The sequence below is a fragment of the Piliocolobus tephrosceles genome, chromosome 11 (assembly GCF_002776525.5).
Source record: "Piliocolobus tephrosceles isolate RC106 chromosome 11, ASM277652v3, whole genome shotgun sequence".
In the NCBI taxonomy this organism is placed as follows: Eukaryota; Metazoa; Chordata; class Mammalia; order Primates; family Cercopithecidae; genus Piliocolobus; species Piliocolobus tephrosceles.
The window spans coordinates 88,680,782-88,700,205 of NC_045444.1; the positions used below are offsets into that span (position 1 = coordinate 88,680,782).

General features: G+C 41.3%; 1 protein-coding gene and 2 non-coding genes across 4 annotated transcripts in view; all 3 read left to right on the forward strand.

Moving 5' to 3' along the window:
* The window catches only part of NOP58 (NOP58 ribonucleoprotein), a 36,700-nt gene that overhangs the window by 13,280 nt on the left and 3,996 nt on the right, over window positions 1–19,424 (forward strand). For both annotated transcript variants that reach the window (XM_023219089.1, XM_023219090.1), the window contains 9 exons: window positions 1,747–1,868; window positions 3,869–4,005; window positions 7,135–7,199; window positions 10,043–10,177; window positions 10,917–11,062; window positions 12,732–12,858; window positions 15,349–15,512; window positions 17,058–17,192; window positions 17,507–17,568. In XM_023219089.1, the coding sequence (XP_023074857.1) occupies window positions 1,747–1,868; window positions 3,869–4,005; window positions 7,135–7,199; window positions 10,043–10,177; window positions 10,917–11,062; window positions 12,732–12,858; window positions 15,349–15,512; window positions 17,058–17,192; window positions 17,507–17,568 (1,093 nt within the window). The remainder of the gene's footprint in view (window positions 1–1,746; window positions 1,869–3,868; window positions 4,006–7,134; window positions 7,200–10,042; window positions 10,178–10,916; window positions 11,063–12,731; window positions 12,859–15,348; window positions 15,513–17,057; window positions 17,193–17,506; window positions 17,569–19,424) is intronic.
* LOC111549436 lies at window positions 11,124–11,211 on the forward strand. Its single transcript, XR_002733740.1, has one exon. It is a non-coding gene; the product is annotated as a small nucleolar RNA SNORD11B (small nucleolar RNA).
* On the forward strand, window positions 13,006–13,089 carry LOC111549431. The gene has a single exon (XR_002733739.1). It is a non-coding gene; the product is annotated as a small nucleolar RNA SNORD11 (small nucleolar RNA).

Below are 19,424 nucleotides of genomic sequence, written 5' to 3' on the forward strand. Positions count from 1 at the left end.
TGTTAGCCAGGATGGTCTCGATCTCCTGACCTCGTGATCCGCCCATCTCGGCCTCCCAAAGTGCTGGGATTACAGGTTTGAGCCACCGCGCCCGGCCTGAAATGGTTTATTTTTATTCTTGATTGTGTTTTCAACTTGCAAGTCTTTTTTTGTTTTTTGAGACTGATCCTCGGCTGGAGTGCAGTGGCGCAATCCCAGCTCACTGCAATCTCTGCCTCCCACGTAGCTGCAATTACAGGTGCACGCCACCATGCCCACCTAATTTTTGTATTTTTAGTAGTAGAGACAGGGTTTCACCATGTTGCCTAGGATGGTCTCATCTCCTGACCTCGTGATCTGCTCACCTTAGCCTCCCAAAGTGCTGGGATTATCCATTTGATCGTAATTCAAATGGATATACGATCTGGAGGGAAGAGCAAGACCTTACTTACTAAGTGCAAACTGCCTGACCTTGGAAATTGTTGACTTCCTTCCTTCCAAGCATTTTTCTTTTTTCTTCTTCTTCTTTTTTTTTTTTTTTTTTGAGATGGAGTTTTGCTCTTGTCTCCCAGGCTGGAGTGCAATGTCACGATATCACTGCAACCTCCACCTCCTAGGTTCAAGTGATTCTTCTACCTCAGCCTCCCAGGTAACTAGGATTACAGGCATGAGCCACCAGGGCCAGCTAATTTTTGTATTTTTAGTGAAGAGAAGGTTTCGTCATGTTAGCCAGGCTGGCCTCTCGAGCTCCTGACCTTAGGTGATCTGCCAGCGTCAGCCTCACAAAGTGCTGGAATTACAGACTTGAGCCACCGTGCCCGGCCCAAGCATACTTTCTATGGTTTTTGTTTTTGTTTTTGTTTTTTTGAGACAGAGTCTCGCTCCTGTCATTGGGCTGCTGGAGTTGAGTGGCATGATCATGACCCACTGCAGCCTCGAGTTCCCTGGGCTCAGGTGATTCTCCCAGCTCAGCCTCCCAGCTCAGTGGCTGGACTACAGGCATGTGCCACCACACCCAGCTAATTTTTGTATTTTTAGTAGAGACAGGGTTTCGCCATGTTAGCCAGGCTGGTGGTACATGCCACCATGCCTGGGTAACCCAAGCATACTTTTACCTCAGTCAAATGTCAGATAAATATCAGAAGAGGTATTAGTTCATGTGGGTCCAAAAAATGGGAATAAAGGTCTAAGGAAGGATGAGTATCATAAAGTAGCCGATTTAGAACTTCCCAGAAATACCAGGGGTCTCAAAATAGAATAGGTAGCCTTTGCTACTAAGTTTGACATTGCTGGAGGTGTACAAGCAGAGATACGAGCAAAGGTAAGTCTTTCACTCAAACACGCTTATGTTGTGGCAGAACTTTGAAAATGATTACACTCATTTTTACTAGGTTTGATGTGATTTTAGGGTATTTCAGGACAGTCTATTTGAAATGACAAAGGAAAGTGAATCTATTTTGTCTTCCCAAAAAGATTGTTTCTAAGGTTTCATGATTCTCTCTTGAGTTCATGAGAAGATTCTTGTGAGAGGGAAAGAAACTCTGTACCTGATTTTACCCCTGACTCTGTAGCAAAAATGAGGGTGGGAAGATCAAATGAAATTGTGAAATTTGTAACTTATAAAACATATATCATTTCATTTCAGAAGTAACATTAAATTCAAGCCCTTTGAAAGGCCTATTTTATTTTTTTAAATGTCAAATAGGACAAGGTCTCAAAGTTAAAAATTTGAGAGTTAATGCTTTTGTTTTTCTTTTTCCTGAAAAGCATTCACAGCTCTGATGGAGGGCAAAATCAATAAGCAGCTGAAGAAAGTTCTGAAGAAAATAGTAAAAGAAGCCCATGAACCGCTGGCAGTAGCTGATGCTAAACTAGGAGGGGTCATAAAGGTAAAGTCATGATTTTTTTGGTCATGCCTGCTAGTCAGATCTCACAGCATACCAACTACAAAGCCTAGCCTTTATAATCAGTTGCTTATCATAAGTTCTTAATACTTTTTTTCTCTTTTCTCTAAGCTGCATGATACTGGATTTCCCCTAACATCTGCTGAACCAAGCAAATAAGCAATACCTATTTGTTGTAAAAGATATAGAAGAAAAAAATGATAAAAATTGTCTTTAACAAATCTACTACCCATATATAATGTTAACATTCTGTGTATATCATGCCATATTTTTGTCTAGCCACATTTTTCTTTTTTCAACAAAAATGGGGTCCTTATATTTTTTAGAAATTGTTTATTAGAAAACTTTAGTAGGGGTGTATTGCTGAAGATGAAATAAAATGTGAGAGTGGATAGAAAGACTAGGAAAATAGCTTCCCAAATGCAGAAAGCAGAACAATTTGGGCCGGTCATGTTGGCTCACACCTGTAATCCCAGCACTTCGGGAGGCCGAGGTAGGAGGATCACAAAATCAGGAGATCGAGACCATCCTGGCTAACATGGTGAAACCCCATCTCTACTAAAAATACAAAAAAGTAGCTCGGCATGGTGGTGGGCGCCTGTAGTCCCAGCTACTTGGGAGGCTGAGGCAGGAGAATGGCGTGAACCCGGGAGGCGGAGCTTGCAGTCAGCCGAGATCACGCTACTGCACTCCAGCCTGGGCGACGGCAAGACTCCATCTCAAAAAAAAAAAAAAAAGAACAGTTCGAAAGTCAAGGCTGGAGTGCAGGCAGTGGCGCAGTCTCACAGGTCACCACAGACTTGACCTCCTGTTCTCTAGCAATCCTTCCTCTTCAGTAGCTGGGACTACAGGCACGTGCCGGCGTGCCGGCTAATTGTTTTATTTTATTTATTTGAAACAGAGTCTTGCCCTGTCGCCCTAGCTGGAATGCAGTGGCACAATCTCAGCTCACTGCAACCTCTGCCTCCTGGGTTCAGGGGATTCCCCTGCCTTAGCCTTCCCAGTAACTGGGATTACAGATACCCGCCACCATGCCCCGGCCTCCCAAAGTGCTAGGATTACAGGTGTGAGCCACCACGTCCAACCTGTAATTTTTTTTTTTAAGACAGAGTCTCACTCTGTTGCCAGGCTGAAGTGCAGTGGCACAATCTTGGCTCACTGCAACCTCCGCCTCCTGGGTTGAAGAGATTCTCCTGCCTCAGCCTCCCAAGTAGCTGGGACTATAGGCACCTGCCACCATGCCCGGCTAATTTTTGTATTTTTAGTAGAGACGGGGTTTCACCATGTTGGCCAAGATGGTCTTGATCTGGTGACCTTGTGATCCTCCTACCTTGGCCTCCCAAAGTGCTGGGATTACAGGCGTGAGCCACTGCACCCAGCATAACCTGTAATTTAAAAAGAAAGTTAAATAGCAGGTAGTAAAAGATCCCCTTAAACCAACTACTTGGTCAAATTATATTAATCTTTTTATAGCTTTTATCTTACATAACCAAGCTACCTTCTGGAAGTTTGTATCAGTTTTTACTTCCACCAGTGATACACTCAAGTAATCTACAAACACACTAGAAATTATACTTCTTGTCCAGCTGAGAAATGCATATATTTAAGTCAGTGCCACTTTAAGAAATAATTTCAGGCTGGGCACGGTGGCTCATTACTGTAATCCCAGCACTTTGGGAAGCTGAAGCAGGCGGATCACTTGAGGTCAGGAAACCAGCCTGGCCAACATGGTGAAACCCCGTCTCTACTGAAAATACAAAATTAGCTGGGCATGGTGATTCATTCTTGTAATAATCCCAGCTACTCGGGAAACCGACATAGGAGAATCACTTGAACCCAGAAGGTGGAGGTTGTGGTGAGCCAAGATTGCGCCATTGTACTCCAGCCTGGGTGACAGAGCGATACACTGTCTCAAAAATTAATAATAATAACTTCAGGTAAGTCTTCTTTTTCTTTGTTTAATATAGATGTTCTTGTTCTCGTAGGAAAAGCTGAATCTCAGTTGTATCCATAGTCCTGTTGTTAATGAACTTATGAGAGGAATTCGTTCACAAATGGATGGATTAATCCCTGGGGTAGAACCACGTGAAATGGCAGCTATGTGTCTTGGATTGGCTCACAGGTGAGAATTACTGGAAAATAAAGTCAACTTACTTTTATTTGATAAGCACTTAACATAGCACTGTTCTAAGAATATTACAAATGTTCATTTGAACCTCATCAGAACCTTATGAAGACGATTATAGTAATATCCTCATTTATAGATGAAACTGATGCCCAAGGTCAGTATAGCTAGTAAGTGGTAAAGCCAGGGTTTGAACCCAGGCAGTCTGGCTCCATTGTCTGGGTTGTTAAAACCTCAAAACCTCATCAAAGGAATTCTCTACTCTGATCTTGGATCCCCTATTTCTTGGGCTTTCCCTCTTTTATCTCTGCTAAGTCATGCCACTCCTCCATCTACTTAATATTTCCCCAAATTCTGTCATCTGCTATGGTCTTAAGGGGTAGGTGTGTATTTGTGTTTTGGTTATTTTACTCTGATATTTAATGAGGCAAAGAGGACTAGGTGCAGTGGCTCACCCCTGTAATCCCAACTCTGGGAGACCAGTAGTTTGAGACTAGCCTCGGACAACATAGCAAGACCTCGTGTGTCTCTTTTTGTTTTGTTTTTTTTTGAGACAGAGTCTTACTCAGTCGCCCAGAATGGAGTGTAGTGACGTGATCTCAGCTTACTGCAGCCCCTGCCTCCCAGGCTCAAGTGATTTTCTTGCCTCAGCTTCCGAGTAGCTAGGATTACAAGCGTGCAACACTACTGCCCAGCTAATTTTTGTATTTTTAGTAGAGACGGGCTTTCACCTTGTTGGCCTGGCTGATCTTGAACTCCTAACCTCATATGATCCACCCGCCTCGACCTTCCAAAGTGCTGGGATTACAGGCTTGAGCCACCACGTCTGGCCTCTTTTTTTTTTTTTTTTTTTGGGTGACATGGTCCCACTGTGTTGTTCAGGCTAGGGTGCAGCGGTGCAATCTTGGCTCACTGCAGCCTTGATGTCCTGGGATCAAACAATGCCGCCTCAGCCTCCCAAGTAGCTGGGACTTACAGATGCGTGCCACCATCCCTCGCTGATTTTTTAACTTTTTGTAGAGACGGGGTTTTGCCATGCTGCCCAGGCTGGAACTGCTAGGCTCAAGTGATCCACCTGCCTCAGCCTCCCAAAGTGCCGCTGCTACAGGTGTGAGCCACCATGCCCAGCCATGTCCCTATTTTTAATTGCATCTTAACCCTATCATATTTAATTAGAATAGGCATTATTCTACCTTAGAATAGGCATTACTGCTTTGTTGTGATATATCTGTTCATGAAAAGCATAATGCTCTGGAATTGCACTACAGTTAACAGGGTTGTGAAGAAAGTAATGGTAGGTAGTTGCTCAAAACCTATGCAATTTTGTAATCAGTACTATCAGATAGTAATCCTAATAAAATTATTACCACAGTTCAAAAGACATCTTAAGTTCATATTAAAGAAACACTGCAGGCCAGGTGCAGTGGCTCACGCCTGTAATCCCAGCACTTTGGGAGGCCGAGGTGGGCGGATCATGAGGTTAGGAGATCGAGACCATGGTGAAACCCCGTGTCTACTAAAAATACAAATAATTAACTGGGTGCGGTGGCGGGTGCCTGTAGTCCCAGCTACTCAGGAGGCCAAGGCAGGAGAATGGCATGAACCTGGGAGGTGGAGCTTGCGGTGAGCCGAGATCGTGCCGCTGCACTCCAGCCTGGGTGACAGAGCAAGACTCCATCTTAAAAAACAACAACAACACTACAATTAAAAAAGGTCTATTTTAAAATTAAAATGTGAGCATAGATTGAAAGGGTTGAAGCTGCTAAGTTAGAGTTAAGAGCAAAAATGTACAAAGGTCAGAGAGAGCTTTGTAATAAGTGTTTCTAAGAGGAACAAATGGTGAAACTGAGTCACAAATCCAAACTTGGGTAAATCTGCATTGTATATAGCAGTGGTTCCCTATCAAGGGCAATCAGATGTCTCCTCAGTGGGCGTTTGCCAGTGTCCATAGACATTTTTGGTTGTCACAATTGGAGGTGGGTGGGGTCTGCCACGAACATCTAGTGGATAAAAATTAGGGATACTGCTAAAGGTCCTATAATGCATAGAGCAGCCCCTGCAACAAGGAATTAGGCCCAAAATGTTAATTGTGCTGAGATGAAAAACATTTATATACAAACAATATTGTTACTCCACAGCTTTCTGTTTTCAGATGTTAAGAGTACTGCAAAATTCTTTTTTTTTTTTTTTTTTTTTTGAGACGGAGTCTCCCTCTGTTGCCCAGGCTGGAGTGCAGTGGCGCAATCTCGGCTCACTGCAAACTCCTCCTCCCGGGTTAACGCCATTTCTCCTGTCTCAGTCTCCCAAGTAGCTGGGACTACAGGCGCTCGCCACCATGCCCGGCTAATTTTTTTGTATTTTTAGTAGAGACGGGGTTTCACCGTGTTAGCCAGGATGGTCTCAATCTCCTGACCTCGTGATCCACCTGCCTCTGCCTCCCAAAGTGCTGGGATTACAGGTGTGAGCCACTGTGCCCGGCAAAGTTCTTAACTGGTAGTATAAAGCTTAATGTGTGCTATAAAAGATTGCATGAACCAATATGGCTTGTTTTTGAGATGGAGTCTTGCTGTGTTGCCCAGGCTGGAGTACAGTAGCACGCGATCTCAGCTCACTGCCACCTCTGCCTCTCCGGTTCAAGCGATTCTCCTGCCTCAGCCTCCAGAGGAGCTGAGATTCAGGCGTGCCCCATCATACCTGGCTAATTTTTGTATTTTTAGTAGAGACAGGGTTTCGCCATGTTGGCCAGGTTGGTCTCGAACTGCTAACAGGTGATCTGCCCACCTTGGCCTCCCAAAGTGCTAGGATTACAGGCATTAGCCACCATGCCCAGTCCAAGATGACTTTTGTATTACACAGCTTATTCTGTTTGTCACTCATACATAAACTCATTCATGTTACAGAAATACAGATCGTAGCAGTATATATAGTTTTTTTTTTTAATGTGTATTTTCTGATCTTGCATGGTGCATTTCTACTTAGCTGATTTTTCTTCTTAGAAAAACCAATTATAGTTCTGACTACAGGCTGATTTGAGTAAAAAAAAAAAAAAAAAAAAACTTTAAGGTGTTAATTTAAATGCTTTCCCTAGATGCTATCTTACTAATTTATTTTCCCCTTTTTTCCCAGCCTGTCTCGATATAGATTGAAATTTAGCGCTGATAAAGTAGACACAATGATTGTTCAGGCAATTTGTAAGTATAGTACATGCAAAGTCTGATTTGTTGCTCTGTCCTTCATGCGTTTTCTTACTGTTGAAACTGTATCTTTTATGATTCTATCTGTTGAGAAAGAGAAAGGAGGCCAGGTGCAGTGGCTCACGCCTTTAATCCCAGCACTTTGGGAGGCCATGGTGGGCGAATCACCTGAAGTCAGGAGTTCAAGACCAGCCTGGCCAACATGGCAAAACTCTATCTCTACTAAAAATACAAAAAAATTAAATGTGCATGGTGGCGTGCACCTGTAATCCCAGCTACTCAGGAGGCTGAGGCAGGATAATCACTTGAACCCAGGAGGCAGAGGTTGACTATTTGGAGATTATATGAATCACAGAGTTAACATTACGTTAATTAATTCATTTCTGTTTTTCCATGAAAATGTTAAAAACATAAGTGGAATCTTTGTAGTTGTATGTTCTGCTGTGTCATTAAATGATTTTTAGAAAGCTGAAAAGCTGCCAGGCACAGTGGCTCATGCCTGTAGTCCCAGCACTTTGGGAGGCTGAGGCGGGAGGATCACCTGAGGTCAGGAATTTGAGACCAGCCTAACATGGAGAAGTCCCATCTCTACTAAAAGTACAAAATTAACCAGACTTGGTGGTGCATTCCTGTAGTCCCAGCTATTCGGGAGACTGAGGCAGGAGAATCACTTGAACCCTGGAGGCAGAGGTTGTAGTGAGTCGAGACAGCGCCATTGCACTCCAGCCTGGGCAACAAGAGCAAATCTCCATCTCACACATACACACAAAAAAACTCAAAATCTTAATCATTTTTCTATTTTAGAAATGCGTTTGGCCTTGGCTCATGCCTATAATCGCAACACTTTGGGAGGCCGAGGCGGGTAGATCACCTGAGGTCAGGAGTTTGAGACCTGGCCAACATGGTGAAACCCAATCTTTAGTAAAAAAAAAAAAAAGTACAAAAATTAGCTGAGCATGATGGTAGGCACCTGTAATTGCAGCTACTCAGGAGGCCGAGGGAGGAGAATCACTTGAACCCGAGAGTCGGCAGTTGCAGTCGGCTGAGATCACACAATTTCACTCTAGCCTGGACAACATGAGCAGCACTCCATCTCAAAAACACAAAAAAGTATTCGGCTGGGCGCAGTGGCTCACACCTGTAATCCTAGCACTTTGGGAGGCCAAGGCAGGTGAATTGCCTGCGCTCAGGAGTTCGAGAGCAGCCTGGCTAACATGGCGAAACCCTGTCTTTACTAAAAATGCAAAATAGTAGCCAGTTGAGGTGGCGTGTGCCTATAGTCCCAGCCACTTGAGAGGCTGAGGAAGGAGAATCACTTGAACCCAGGAAGCAGAGGTTGCAGTGAGCTGAGATTGCGCCACTGCACTCCATCCTGGGTGATAGAGTTAGACTTTGTCTCCAAAAAGAGAAAAAAAAATGTGTTCAAGCAGCAAGTCCTTTCCTAGATTTATACCCAAAAGAATTAAAAACAAGAACTCAGAGTTCCTTGTACACCAATGTTCATAACAGTGTTATTTACAAAACCGAACAGTGGAAACAACCCAGATACCTTTTAACAGATGAATGGATAAACTGCCTTGTGGATGCAGCTTGAATGTCTTTAATCTGAAATTCAGAATGCTCTAAAATCTAAAACTTTTTGTGCTACCACACAAATCCACAAGTGGAAAACTCTACACCTAACCACATGTGATAGGCCACAGTCAAAACTGTTTTATGCACAAAATTATTTAAAATATTATGTAAAACGGCCGGGCACAGTGGCTCATGCCTGTAATCCCAGCACTTTGGGAGGCCAGGGCGGGCGGATCACGAGGTCAGGAGATCGAGACCATCCTGGCTAACACGGTGATACCCCGTCTCTACTAAAAATACAAGAAATTAGCCGGGCAAGGTGGCGGGCGCCTGTCGTCCCAGCTACTTGGAAGGCTGAGGCAGGAAAATGGCGTGAACCCGGGAGGCAGAGTTTGCAGTGAGCCGAGACTGCGCCACTGCACTCCAGCCTTGGTGACAGAGCGAGACTCCATCTCGAAGAGTCCCATCCTCAAAATAACCTCACATGTGTTTGCAAATACTCTGAAATACTTCTGGTCCCAAGCATTTTGGATAACGTACACCCAGCCTCTACACACAGTGGAATGTCAATCAGCCTTAAAAAGAAATGAAATTCTGATACACATTTCATTTCTTATGCTAAGTGAAATAGTCACAAAGTACTTGGCATGATTCTGCTTATATGAAGTACCTAAAATAGGTGAACTCAGAGACTGAAGTATAGAGATAACTAGAGGTTGGGGGGAAGGTGGGATGAGTTACTATTTAATGGGTACAGAATTTTTCAGTTTCTGATGATAAAATTGTTCTGGAAATAGATAGTGGTAATGGTTGCATAACATCATAAATGTACTTAATGCTACTGAATAGTACACTTGAAAATGGTTGAAGTGTTATTTATTTTTATTTTTTTATTTTTTATGACAGAGTCTTGCTCTGTCACCCAGGCTGGAATGCAATGGCACGATCTCGGCTCTGCAGCCTCCACCTCCTGGGTTCAAGTGACTCTTCTGCCCCAGCCCTCTAGAGTACCTGGGGTTAGAGACATGAGCCACCACGCCTGGCTAATTTTTGTATTTTTAGTAGAGACGGAGTTTCACCATGTTGGCCAGGCCCGTCTCGAACTTCTGACCTCATGATCTGCCTGTCTCGGCCTTCCAAAGTGCTGGGATTATAGACATGAGCCACTGCACCTGGCCTGAAGTGTTATATTTTATATTGTGTATATTTTACCACAATAAATCCCTTTAAGTTCCTGATTTTCTTTTGTTTTTGATCTACTACAGCCTTGTTAGATGACTTGGATAAAGAACTAAACAACTACATTATGCGATGTAGAGAATGGTATGGCTGGCATTTCCCTGAATTAGGAAAAATTATTTCAGATAATTTGACGTACTGCAAGTGTTTACAGAAAGTTGGTGAGTAATTTGTTCATCCTTTAAGGCACTGAAAGTAAATGAATTTGATTGCTTCCTAAAACATAACGTATAGCATTTTGTTAAGCAAGATTCCCAGGCTTTTTGCAATTTCCATGTATTTGGGAAATGTAGCAATTTAGTGTCTTAAATTTAAGAAACAAAATGAATTTTAACTTAGATTTTGATGGCCTATAATATGACATTAGTACCTAACACTAAATAGCTGTATTTAGTGTTAGGTGGCCTAAAATATGACATCAGTACCCAACACTAAATAGCTGTATTTAGTGTTACAGACAGGATTGCTGTCTGTATTGTTAATATACAGAGGAACTTGATTGTTGATTTTTGTTAATATGCAGAGGAACTTGATTGATTGATGGTTTACTTGCCTTACAAATTACTGGCCCCAGCTTCAGTATAAAATTGTCTGTGACATTATTATTAGTCATGTCTTTTTAAATTTTTGCTACTTATTTTCTGTAATAAGTTTTGTGGCATATTTTGTCTTGTTTTTACTCTGATTATCTTTTGGAGGAAGGTGGTGGGGAGACATTTCATGTCTAAACTTAAATCCTTAAATGAGGAAAACTATTATATTAGGTCAAACTTCTTCATTTTTTTGTTTTGTTTAGGCATCCTTTTCATTGGCTTTCTACTTTTTCTTTTGACTGTTTGCTGGATTTTATATAATTTGTTGAAGAGTGATTCTCCCTCATCCTCTGCAAACATTCCATAGGCGATAGGAAGAACTATGCCTCTGCCAAACTTTCTGAGTTGCTGCCAGAAGAAGTTGAAGCAGAAGTAAAAGCAGCTGCAGAGATATCAATGGGAACAGAGGTTTCAGAAGAAGATATTTGCAATATTCTGCATCTTTGCACCCAGGTAAATTTTACTTCTGGAGAATCTAGTTGTGGTGTTACCAGCTCTATAATACTAATTTTTCTGATGGCAATGATGATTTACACTTACTGTTGTTCACCTGATAACATAAATATGAGGGTGTTCAGTCACTACCTCGTCTGATGCCATCATGATTTGTATACTTAAAAGGGGGAAATACATATTAAAAGGAAGTAATTTACAATCATCGTCTGAATAATGAATTAACCAAAAATCAATTAAGACGGCAGAGAAGACACCGGGTGTGTTGGCTCACGCCTGTAATCTCTGCACTTTGGGAGGCCAAGTTGGGTGAATCACCTGAGGTCAGGAGTTTGAGACCAGCCTGACCAATATAATGAAACCCCATCTCTACTAAAAATACAAAAATTAGCTGTGTGTGCTGGCATGCACCTATAATCCCAGCTACTCAGGAGGCTGAGACAGAATCGCTTGAACTAGGGAGATGGAGGTTGCAGTGAGCCGAGATGGCGCCATTGCATCCAGCCTGGGCAAAAAGAGCAAAACTCCATCAGAAAAAAAAGATGGCAGAGAATTATGGATTGAGCTTTTTAATTCTGAGTTTTATGTCTGTATCTTGTGATTTTTTTTTTTTTTTCTTTCAGATTTGAAGATAGCCATATGGGAATTAAAGAGAGCATGACACAAGTGTTTATTGCTTAGAAACTTTTTTTTTTTTTTGGGGGGGAGACAGAGTCTCGCTGTATAGCCCAGGCTGGAGTGCAGTGGCACATTCTCAGGCTCATTGCTACCTCTACCTCCCAGGTCCCAGTTTAAGCGATTCTCCTGCCTCGGTCTCCTGAGTAGCTGGGATTACAGGCATGTGCCATCATGCCCAGCTAATTTTTGTATTTTTAGTAGAGATGGGGTTTCACCATGTTGGCCAGGCTGGTCTTGAACTCCTGACCTTGTGATCCACCTGCCTCGACCTTCCAAAGTGCTGGAATTACAGGCGAGAACCACTGGGCCTGGGAGCTGCTTAGAGCTTAGATTTTTTTTTTTTTTTTTTGAGACAGAGTCTCGCCTGTGGCCCAGGCTGGAGTGCGGTGGCACGATCTCAGCTCACTCACTGCAAGCTCCACCTCCCGGTTTCATGCCATTCTCCTGCCTCAGCCTGAGTAGCTGGGACTACAGGCGCCTGCCACCAGGACTGGCTAGATTTTTTTTTGTTTGTTTTGTTTTGTTTTTGTTTTTTTGATTTTTTAGTAGAGATGGGTTTTCACCGTGTTAGCCAGGATGGTCTCAATCTCCTAACCTCGTGATCTGCTCGCCTTGGCCTCCCAAAGTGCTGGGATTACAGGCATGAGCCACCGTGCCTGGCCTAGAATCTTCTAAAAGTACAGTTCCATTGACTAAGATTTTCAGACAGTGGACTAGGTGGTTTACATACATTACATAAGAAAGTTCTCACTACAGCCATTTTATAGAAAACTGATATTAGGATCACGAGATTGAACCACTGCACTCCAGCCTGGTGACAGAGCAAGACTCTGTCTCAAAAAACAAAAAGAAAACTGATGTTAGGCATATTTGATGTACCCAGGGTTGTGTAGCTGCTCTTCCATGATTGAGGGCTCCAGTGTTTTAGACAGGAATTTTATACTGTTTTTACTCATATGATATTTGTGACTTACTTTATTCCTTATACTAGGTGATTGAAATCTCTGAATATCGAACCCAGCTCTATGAATATCTACAAAATCGAATGATGGCCATTGCACCCAATGTTACAGTCATGGTTGGGGAATTAGTTGGAGCACGGCTTATTGCTCATGCAGGTGATGGTTTTAATGTAATTTGTAAATATTAGTGTTTGAAGTATTTTCTGGTTAGGATTTTGTTTACATCTTTAAACCACAGCTATTAAAGAAATTTTAGCTAATAACACAAAAGTAGATGGTATGTAGGAGATCACTAAGGGCCAAGTGTTCAATGATGATTTCTGTTTGTTTGCCTGATTTCCTTTTGGATAATGAAGGCATCTTTAGTCACTACCTCTTCTGAGACACTTGTGGTCCATTGTTAGAAGTTTGTTATGGTTAATTAGAATAATCAGATGCATGCAGAAGGATAAAACAGTTAACATTTTCATAATAAAAACTCACTAGACCTAGATTTGAATACAGTTTTAAGAAATCACTGTAGAGGATTTATGCCCTCGATTGATTATCTTAGTTTCACTATTGAGTGTGCGGATGTAATATGTTTGACTTTGAAAAATATTTTCAACGACTGATTATAATAAAACTTTGTATATGTGTGTGGCAGTATTATAAGGATGATATGCTATAATTAAAATGCTATGTAATTGAATACCTACAAATAAAATGAAGTGCTGATTCATCATTTTTATGTTACTTGGAGACATTGTTATAATCCATCAAAAAAGATCCTATATCATCTGCATCAGAGTGTTTAAAACAGCATAACTCCTTTTTTGTTTGTTTGTTGGTTTGAGACGGAGTTTCAGTCTGTTACACTGGCTGGAGTGCAGTGGCTCACTGTAACCTCCGCCTCCCGGGTTCAAGCAATTCTCCTGCCTCAGCCTCCTAAGTTGCTGGAATTACAGGCGTGCGCTGCTACCATGCCTGGCTAATTGTTACATTTTTAGTTGAGACAGGGTTTTTGCCATGTTGGCCAGGCTGGTCTCAAACTCCTGACCTCAGGTGATCTGCCCACCTCGGCCTCCCAAAGTGTTGGGATTACAGACATGAGCCAGTGCGCTTGACCTGGCATACCTCCTTTAGCTGCATCATTAATCAAAGATTTCATTCAAGTGCCCTCAGCTATAAGATCAGATGATTTCATTGCCTCCACCCATTTTCATAGGTACAGCTAAAGTTGTAGCAGTAAGCAATGGCAGGGGTTAATAGAAGTATGTATTTGTTGGCCAGGTGTGGTGGCTCACACCTGTAATCCCAACACATTGAGAGGCTGAGGTGGGTGAATCACCTGAGGTCAGGAGTTCAAGACCATCCTGGCCAACATGGTAAAATCCCATCTCTACTAATAACACAAAAATTAGCCAGCCTTGGTGGCGTGAGCCTGTAATCCCACCTACTTGGGAGGCTGAGGCAGGAGAATCGCTTGAACCCGGCAGGTGGAGGTTGCAGTGAACCGAGATTGTGACGTTGCACTCCAGCCTGGGCAACAGGAGCGAAACTCCATCTCAAAAAAAAGGAACTATGTATTTATTACACTTTTTAAACTATGTCTAGTGCTTAAATTCATAGCATTAATATTGAGTCTGTTTTCTGACAATAAATATTCTATACAGCATATCTAACTAAGCAGCATGTTGATAACAATAGTCCCCAGCTATTTATGGGGATATATTCTAAGCTCCCCCTTCCAAGGATGTTTGAAACAGAGGATAGTACTGAACCCTATACTGTATATGCTGTTTTTTCCTAAACATACATATCTACAATAAAGCTTAATTTATAAATTAGGTACAGTGGGATATGAACAACAGTAATAATAGAACAGTTATAACAATATTCCAGCGACCAGGTGCAGTGGGTCACACCTGTAATCCCAGCACTCTGGAAGGCCGAGGAGGGTGGATCACAAGGTCTGGAGTTCAAGATCAACCTGGCCAAGATGGTGAAACCCTGTCTCTACTAAAAATACGAAAAAAATTAGCTGGGCCTGGTGGTGGGCACCTGTAATCCCAGCTAGCAGGAGGGTGAGGCAGATAATTGCTTAAACCTGAGAGGCGGAGGATGCAGTGAACCAGGGTCACGCCACTGCACTCCAGCCTGTGCAACAGCAAGACTCCATCTCAAAAAAAAAAAATGCCAGCATAACTATTTTTATGCATTGTTTACTTGAATATAAGCACTGCAGTACTACTGCCCCACAGAGAGGGCTACAAAAATGAGTAATGGTTAGATAGGGATGGTGGGGGAGCTGAGTGGGGTGGCAAGAGACTTAAAACCTAGTGTTCCGGAGTGTGACATTTCTGTCACTCCTGTAGTACACTAATGAAATATAGAATGGTACTACCGTCTCTCAGGTGAATAGAAACATTGGACTTAATAAGCTTAACCTTCAGTTTGTCCTAGGCATTCATTGCAAACCTGCTTGTGCTAATGAAGAAATTACAAATGAAACATCAAGGTTTTTAGGGAATTCCGGATTACAGAATTCTATATTATATGTGATTTTTATTATGGTGGCTATAATATTGTATAGGTCTTTTGTTTTAGTACATGGAACATTCATATATTTGGAGGTGCATTCTTTGTAACTTTTTTCTTTTGTAGGTTCTCTTTTGAATTTGGCCAAGCATGCAGCTTCTACGGTTCAGATTCTTGGAGCAGAAAAGGCACTTTTCAGAGCCCTCAAATCTAGACGGGATACCCCTAAGTACGGTCTCATTTATCATGCTTCACTCGTAGGCCAGACAAGTCCCAAACACAAAGGAAAGGTATGTTACAGGGTTTTGTTTTGTTTTTGAGGTTGGACTTTTTCATTTTTTACAACCCTTTTTTCTTCTATGGTACACATTAAATCTTTCTATTGTCTCTTTCTTGTTAGAGAATGGTGAGTTATTTAAATAAAAAGCACTTTGTGTACACTGAAGGATAAGGTTAGAAGAAACTGTTATTTGTTGATTTAAAGCCAGTTTCTTCATTGTGTTAGTATTTTTTTTCCCTAGGATCTCCCTGTGTTTGGCACACTGAAAATATTATCTCTGGCAGGAAAAAAAAAAAAAACTAACATTTATGAATCATAAAAAATAGCATATGCATTATGCAAAAACACTTTGACAGAATTCACTAAACCTTTTTTTTTTTTTTTTTTGAGACGGAGTCCTGCTCTGTCGCCAGGCTGGAGTGCAGTGGCTTGATCTCAGCTCACTACAACCTCCACCTCCTGGGTTCAAGCGAGTCTCCTGTCTCAGCCTCCTGAGTAGCTGGGACTATAGGCATGTGCACACCTGGCTGATTTTTGTATTTTTAGTGGAGACGGGTTTCACCATGTTGGCCAGGCTGGTCTCAAATTCCTGACCTTGTGATCCACCCACTTTGGCTTCCCAGAGTGCTGGGATTACAGGTGTGAGCACCCATGCCCATCCTAAATCTTGAGTAGCCTTATGAGATGTAGGTATCTGTTTTACAGATGGTGAAACTGAGGCTTAGACAAGTTAAGTACTTTCAATATTTTTGAAAGATGTGTTGTGTAACAGAAGTAAACTGAAATTTGATAAAATTTAGAGCAGAGTGGTAGAGGGAAACAAAGGGTGCAATAAAATAAAATGTTAATTAGGTTGAAAAAGAACCCACACTTTTTATTTTTTATTTATTTATTTATTTTTTGAGACAGAGTCTGTCTCTGTCGTCCAGGCTGGAGTGCAGTAGTGTGGTCTTGGCTTATTGCAACCTCCACCTCCTGAGTTCATGCCATTTTCCTGCCTCAGCCTCCCGAGTAGCTGGGACTACAGGTGCCCGCCACCACTCCCAGCTAATTTTTTGTGTTTTTAGTAGAGACGGGGTTTCACCATGTTGGCCAGGATGGTCTCGATCTCCTGACCTCATGATCCACCTGCCTCGGCCTCCCGAAGTGCTGGGGTTACAGGGGTGAGCCACCGTCCCCAGTCAGAACCCACACATATTTAAGATTGTTATGGGGAAAAAGATGCACTTGTTTTGAATGACCTCAAGGCACAGAACTAATGTCAGTGAGTAGAAAGTAAAGTTATTTTACAAAATCCAGTTTGAGCTAATTTTTGACAGGAATTGCTATAAAATCTTTTCACCACAGAATTGGTGGTGATGTATGGCCATTAGATTGTGGCAAAGATTGAAATACGATGGATGATTTGAATTGTATGATTCATAATAGTTTTATAACTCCTGATTTTAAAACATCCTAGAATAAATGTGATAATTTGCTGGAACTGTGTCATGAGCCAGTTATTGAGGATTTTACATCTGAACATGGAATATAGTTCTTCATGTTTTTCTATTAGATTTCTCGAATGCTGGCAGCGAAAACTGTTTTGGCTATCCGTTATGATGCTTTTGGTGAGGATTCAAGTTCTGCAATGGGAGTTGAGAACAGAGCCAAATTAGAGGCCAGGTTGAGAACTTTGGAAGATAGAGGGGTAAGAGTACCACATCATGCCTATTCCAGAAGTATTAAACTGTCAAAAGTTAATAAGCTTAGTAAATTTATGAAGTTACTTTATCTGCTAAACAGTTTTATGATCCTTGTTAGTATGTCTAAAGTATTCTTTTTGTGCCTACTATTAACAATTGCTATTATTTACCAAGAATTGATGTATACAACAGCATTTGCCATTAGGATATGCTATTCAAAATAGCAGAAATTGTTTGCTGGCCCACTGATTCACTAGACTGTTTAGTGTATTATAAAATGACTTAGAATTGTATTTGTAATTTTTCCTTTCCGTCTTAGATAAGAAAAATAAGTGGAACAGGAAAGGCATTAGCAAAAACAGAAAAATATGAACACAAAAGGTGAGTACATTTAAGTGAGGATGGGGTGAATAGTTTTTTTAAATGTTAATTATTGACAGCAATTTTGTAAATTTCACCTTGATGTGCCCATAGTTTTTCAAATTTATTTAATTGACAAAAATTGTTTATTGTGTACATGTTGTTTTGGAAAATGTGCACATTGAGGAATGATTAAGTCAAGTTCATTAACATGCATTGTCTTACATACTTTTTTTTGTAGTGAGGACACCTTAAAATCTACGTAGCAATTTTTAAGAATATAACACATTGTTAACTCATGTTGTGCGCACCCCTTTTTTTCCGTGCCATTTAGTTTTCCACATTAACTTCTAGTTTTCATTCATATACGTATTTATTCATTTCCAGATATTGATAGTAAATTTTTAAATCTAAAGTTTCTCTATAATATGTTCTTTATCAAAAAGTTCATTCAGCCGGGCATAGTGGCTCCTGCCTGTAATCCTAGCACTTTGCGAGGCCGAGGCGGGCAGATCACCTTAAGTCAGGAGTTCAACACCAGCCTGGCCAACGTGATGAAACCCTGTCTGTACTAAAAATACAAAAAATTATTTGGGCGTGGTGGTGGGCGCCTGTAATCCCAGCCACTTCGGAGGCTGAGGCAGGAGAATCGCTTGAAACCTGGGAGGCGGAGGGATGCAGTGAGCTGAGATTGCGCCATTCCACTCCAGCCTGGGCAACAAGAGCAAAACTCTGTCTCAAAAAAAAGTTCATTCAGAGTTAGTCCCTACAGAAACCTATTTTGTAAAAAGTATAAAGACAGAAAACAAGTCTAAAAATGACTGAGGCATGATAAAGCATTCAAACTTAACTATCAGATTAACAAAAGATTTGTATGTGGAGGGGTATTTGGGTTATTATTTGAGGTAATGCTCAATGCTGGTGAGGTTGTGATGGTGGAGGTAGAATGTGGTATAGCTATTCTAGGAAGCCATTTCACAGTATGTATCAGGATTCTTCAAAATGTTCCCAGTCATTAACCCAATAAATTATACTTTCAGGGCTCATAAACCTTCAAGAATTTATTTATTTATTTATTTGTTTTTTTTATTATTATTTTTTTATTTTTTATTTTTTTATTTTTCTGAGACAGAGTCTCTCTCTGTTGCCAGGCTGGAGTGCAGTGGCGTGATCCTGGCTCACTGCAACCTCTGACTCCCTGGTTCAAGAGATTCTCCTGCCTCAGCCTCCCAAGTAGCTAGGATTACAGGCATATACCACCACATCCAGCTAATTTTTGTATTTTTAGTAGAGCCAGGGTTACACCATGTTGGCCGGGATGGTCTCGATCTCCTGACCTCATGATCCGCCTGCCTCGGCCTCCCAAAGTGCTAGGATTACAGGCGTGAGCCACAGCGCCTGGCCTCCTTCAAGAATTTTAATAGTAAAATCTTACACTATAAGTGGATGAGGAGAGTAATATATAGTAACATTAGCAATTATAAATACATATTTAAGTATAATTAGTGTGTTCTGGAAGGAAGTCAAATGTGTTTCGGTGGGCATTCACATTTTCTTTTTTGTGAATTTTCTAAGCTTTCTACAATAGCCATACATTCTGCAATATTTACAGTCTGTAACTTATTATCTCTGACAAACATGGGTCTTTGTTTCTTAAATTGTAAATGTCTTTAACCTATAAAAATTAAATAGTCATGCAGTTTACAAGTTTGCTTAAGAAACAGAACATTTTTTAGCTTGTTTTGAACCAACTTTTTTAATGTTCCTGTGCAATTAATGCTTTTTACTTTAAACATATACAGTTAAAGCATCAGTTCACATTTTAGGCACTCATTTCAGTATTTTCTTTCTGCTTACATTAGAACAAAAGCAAATGT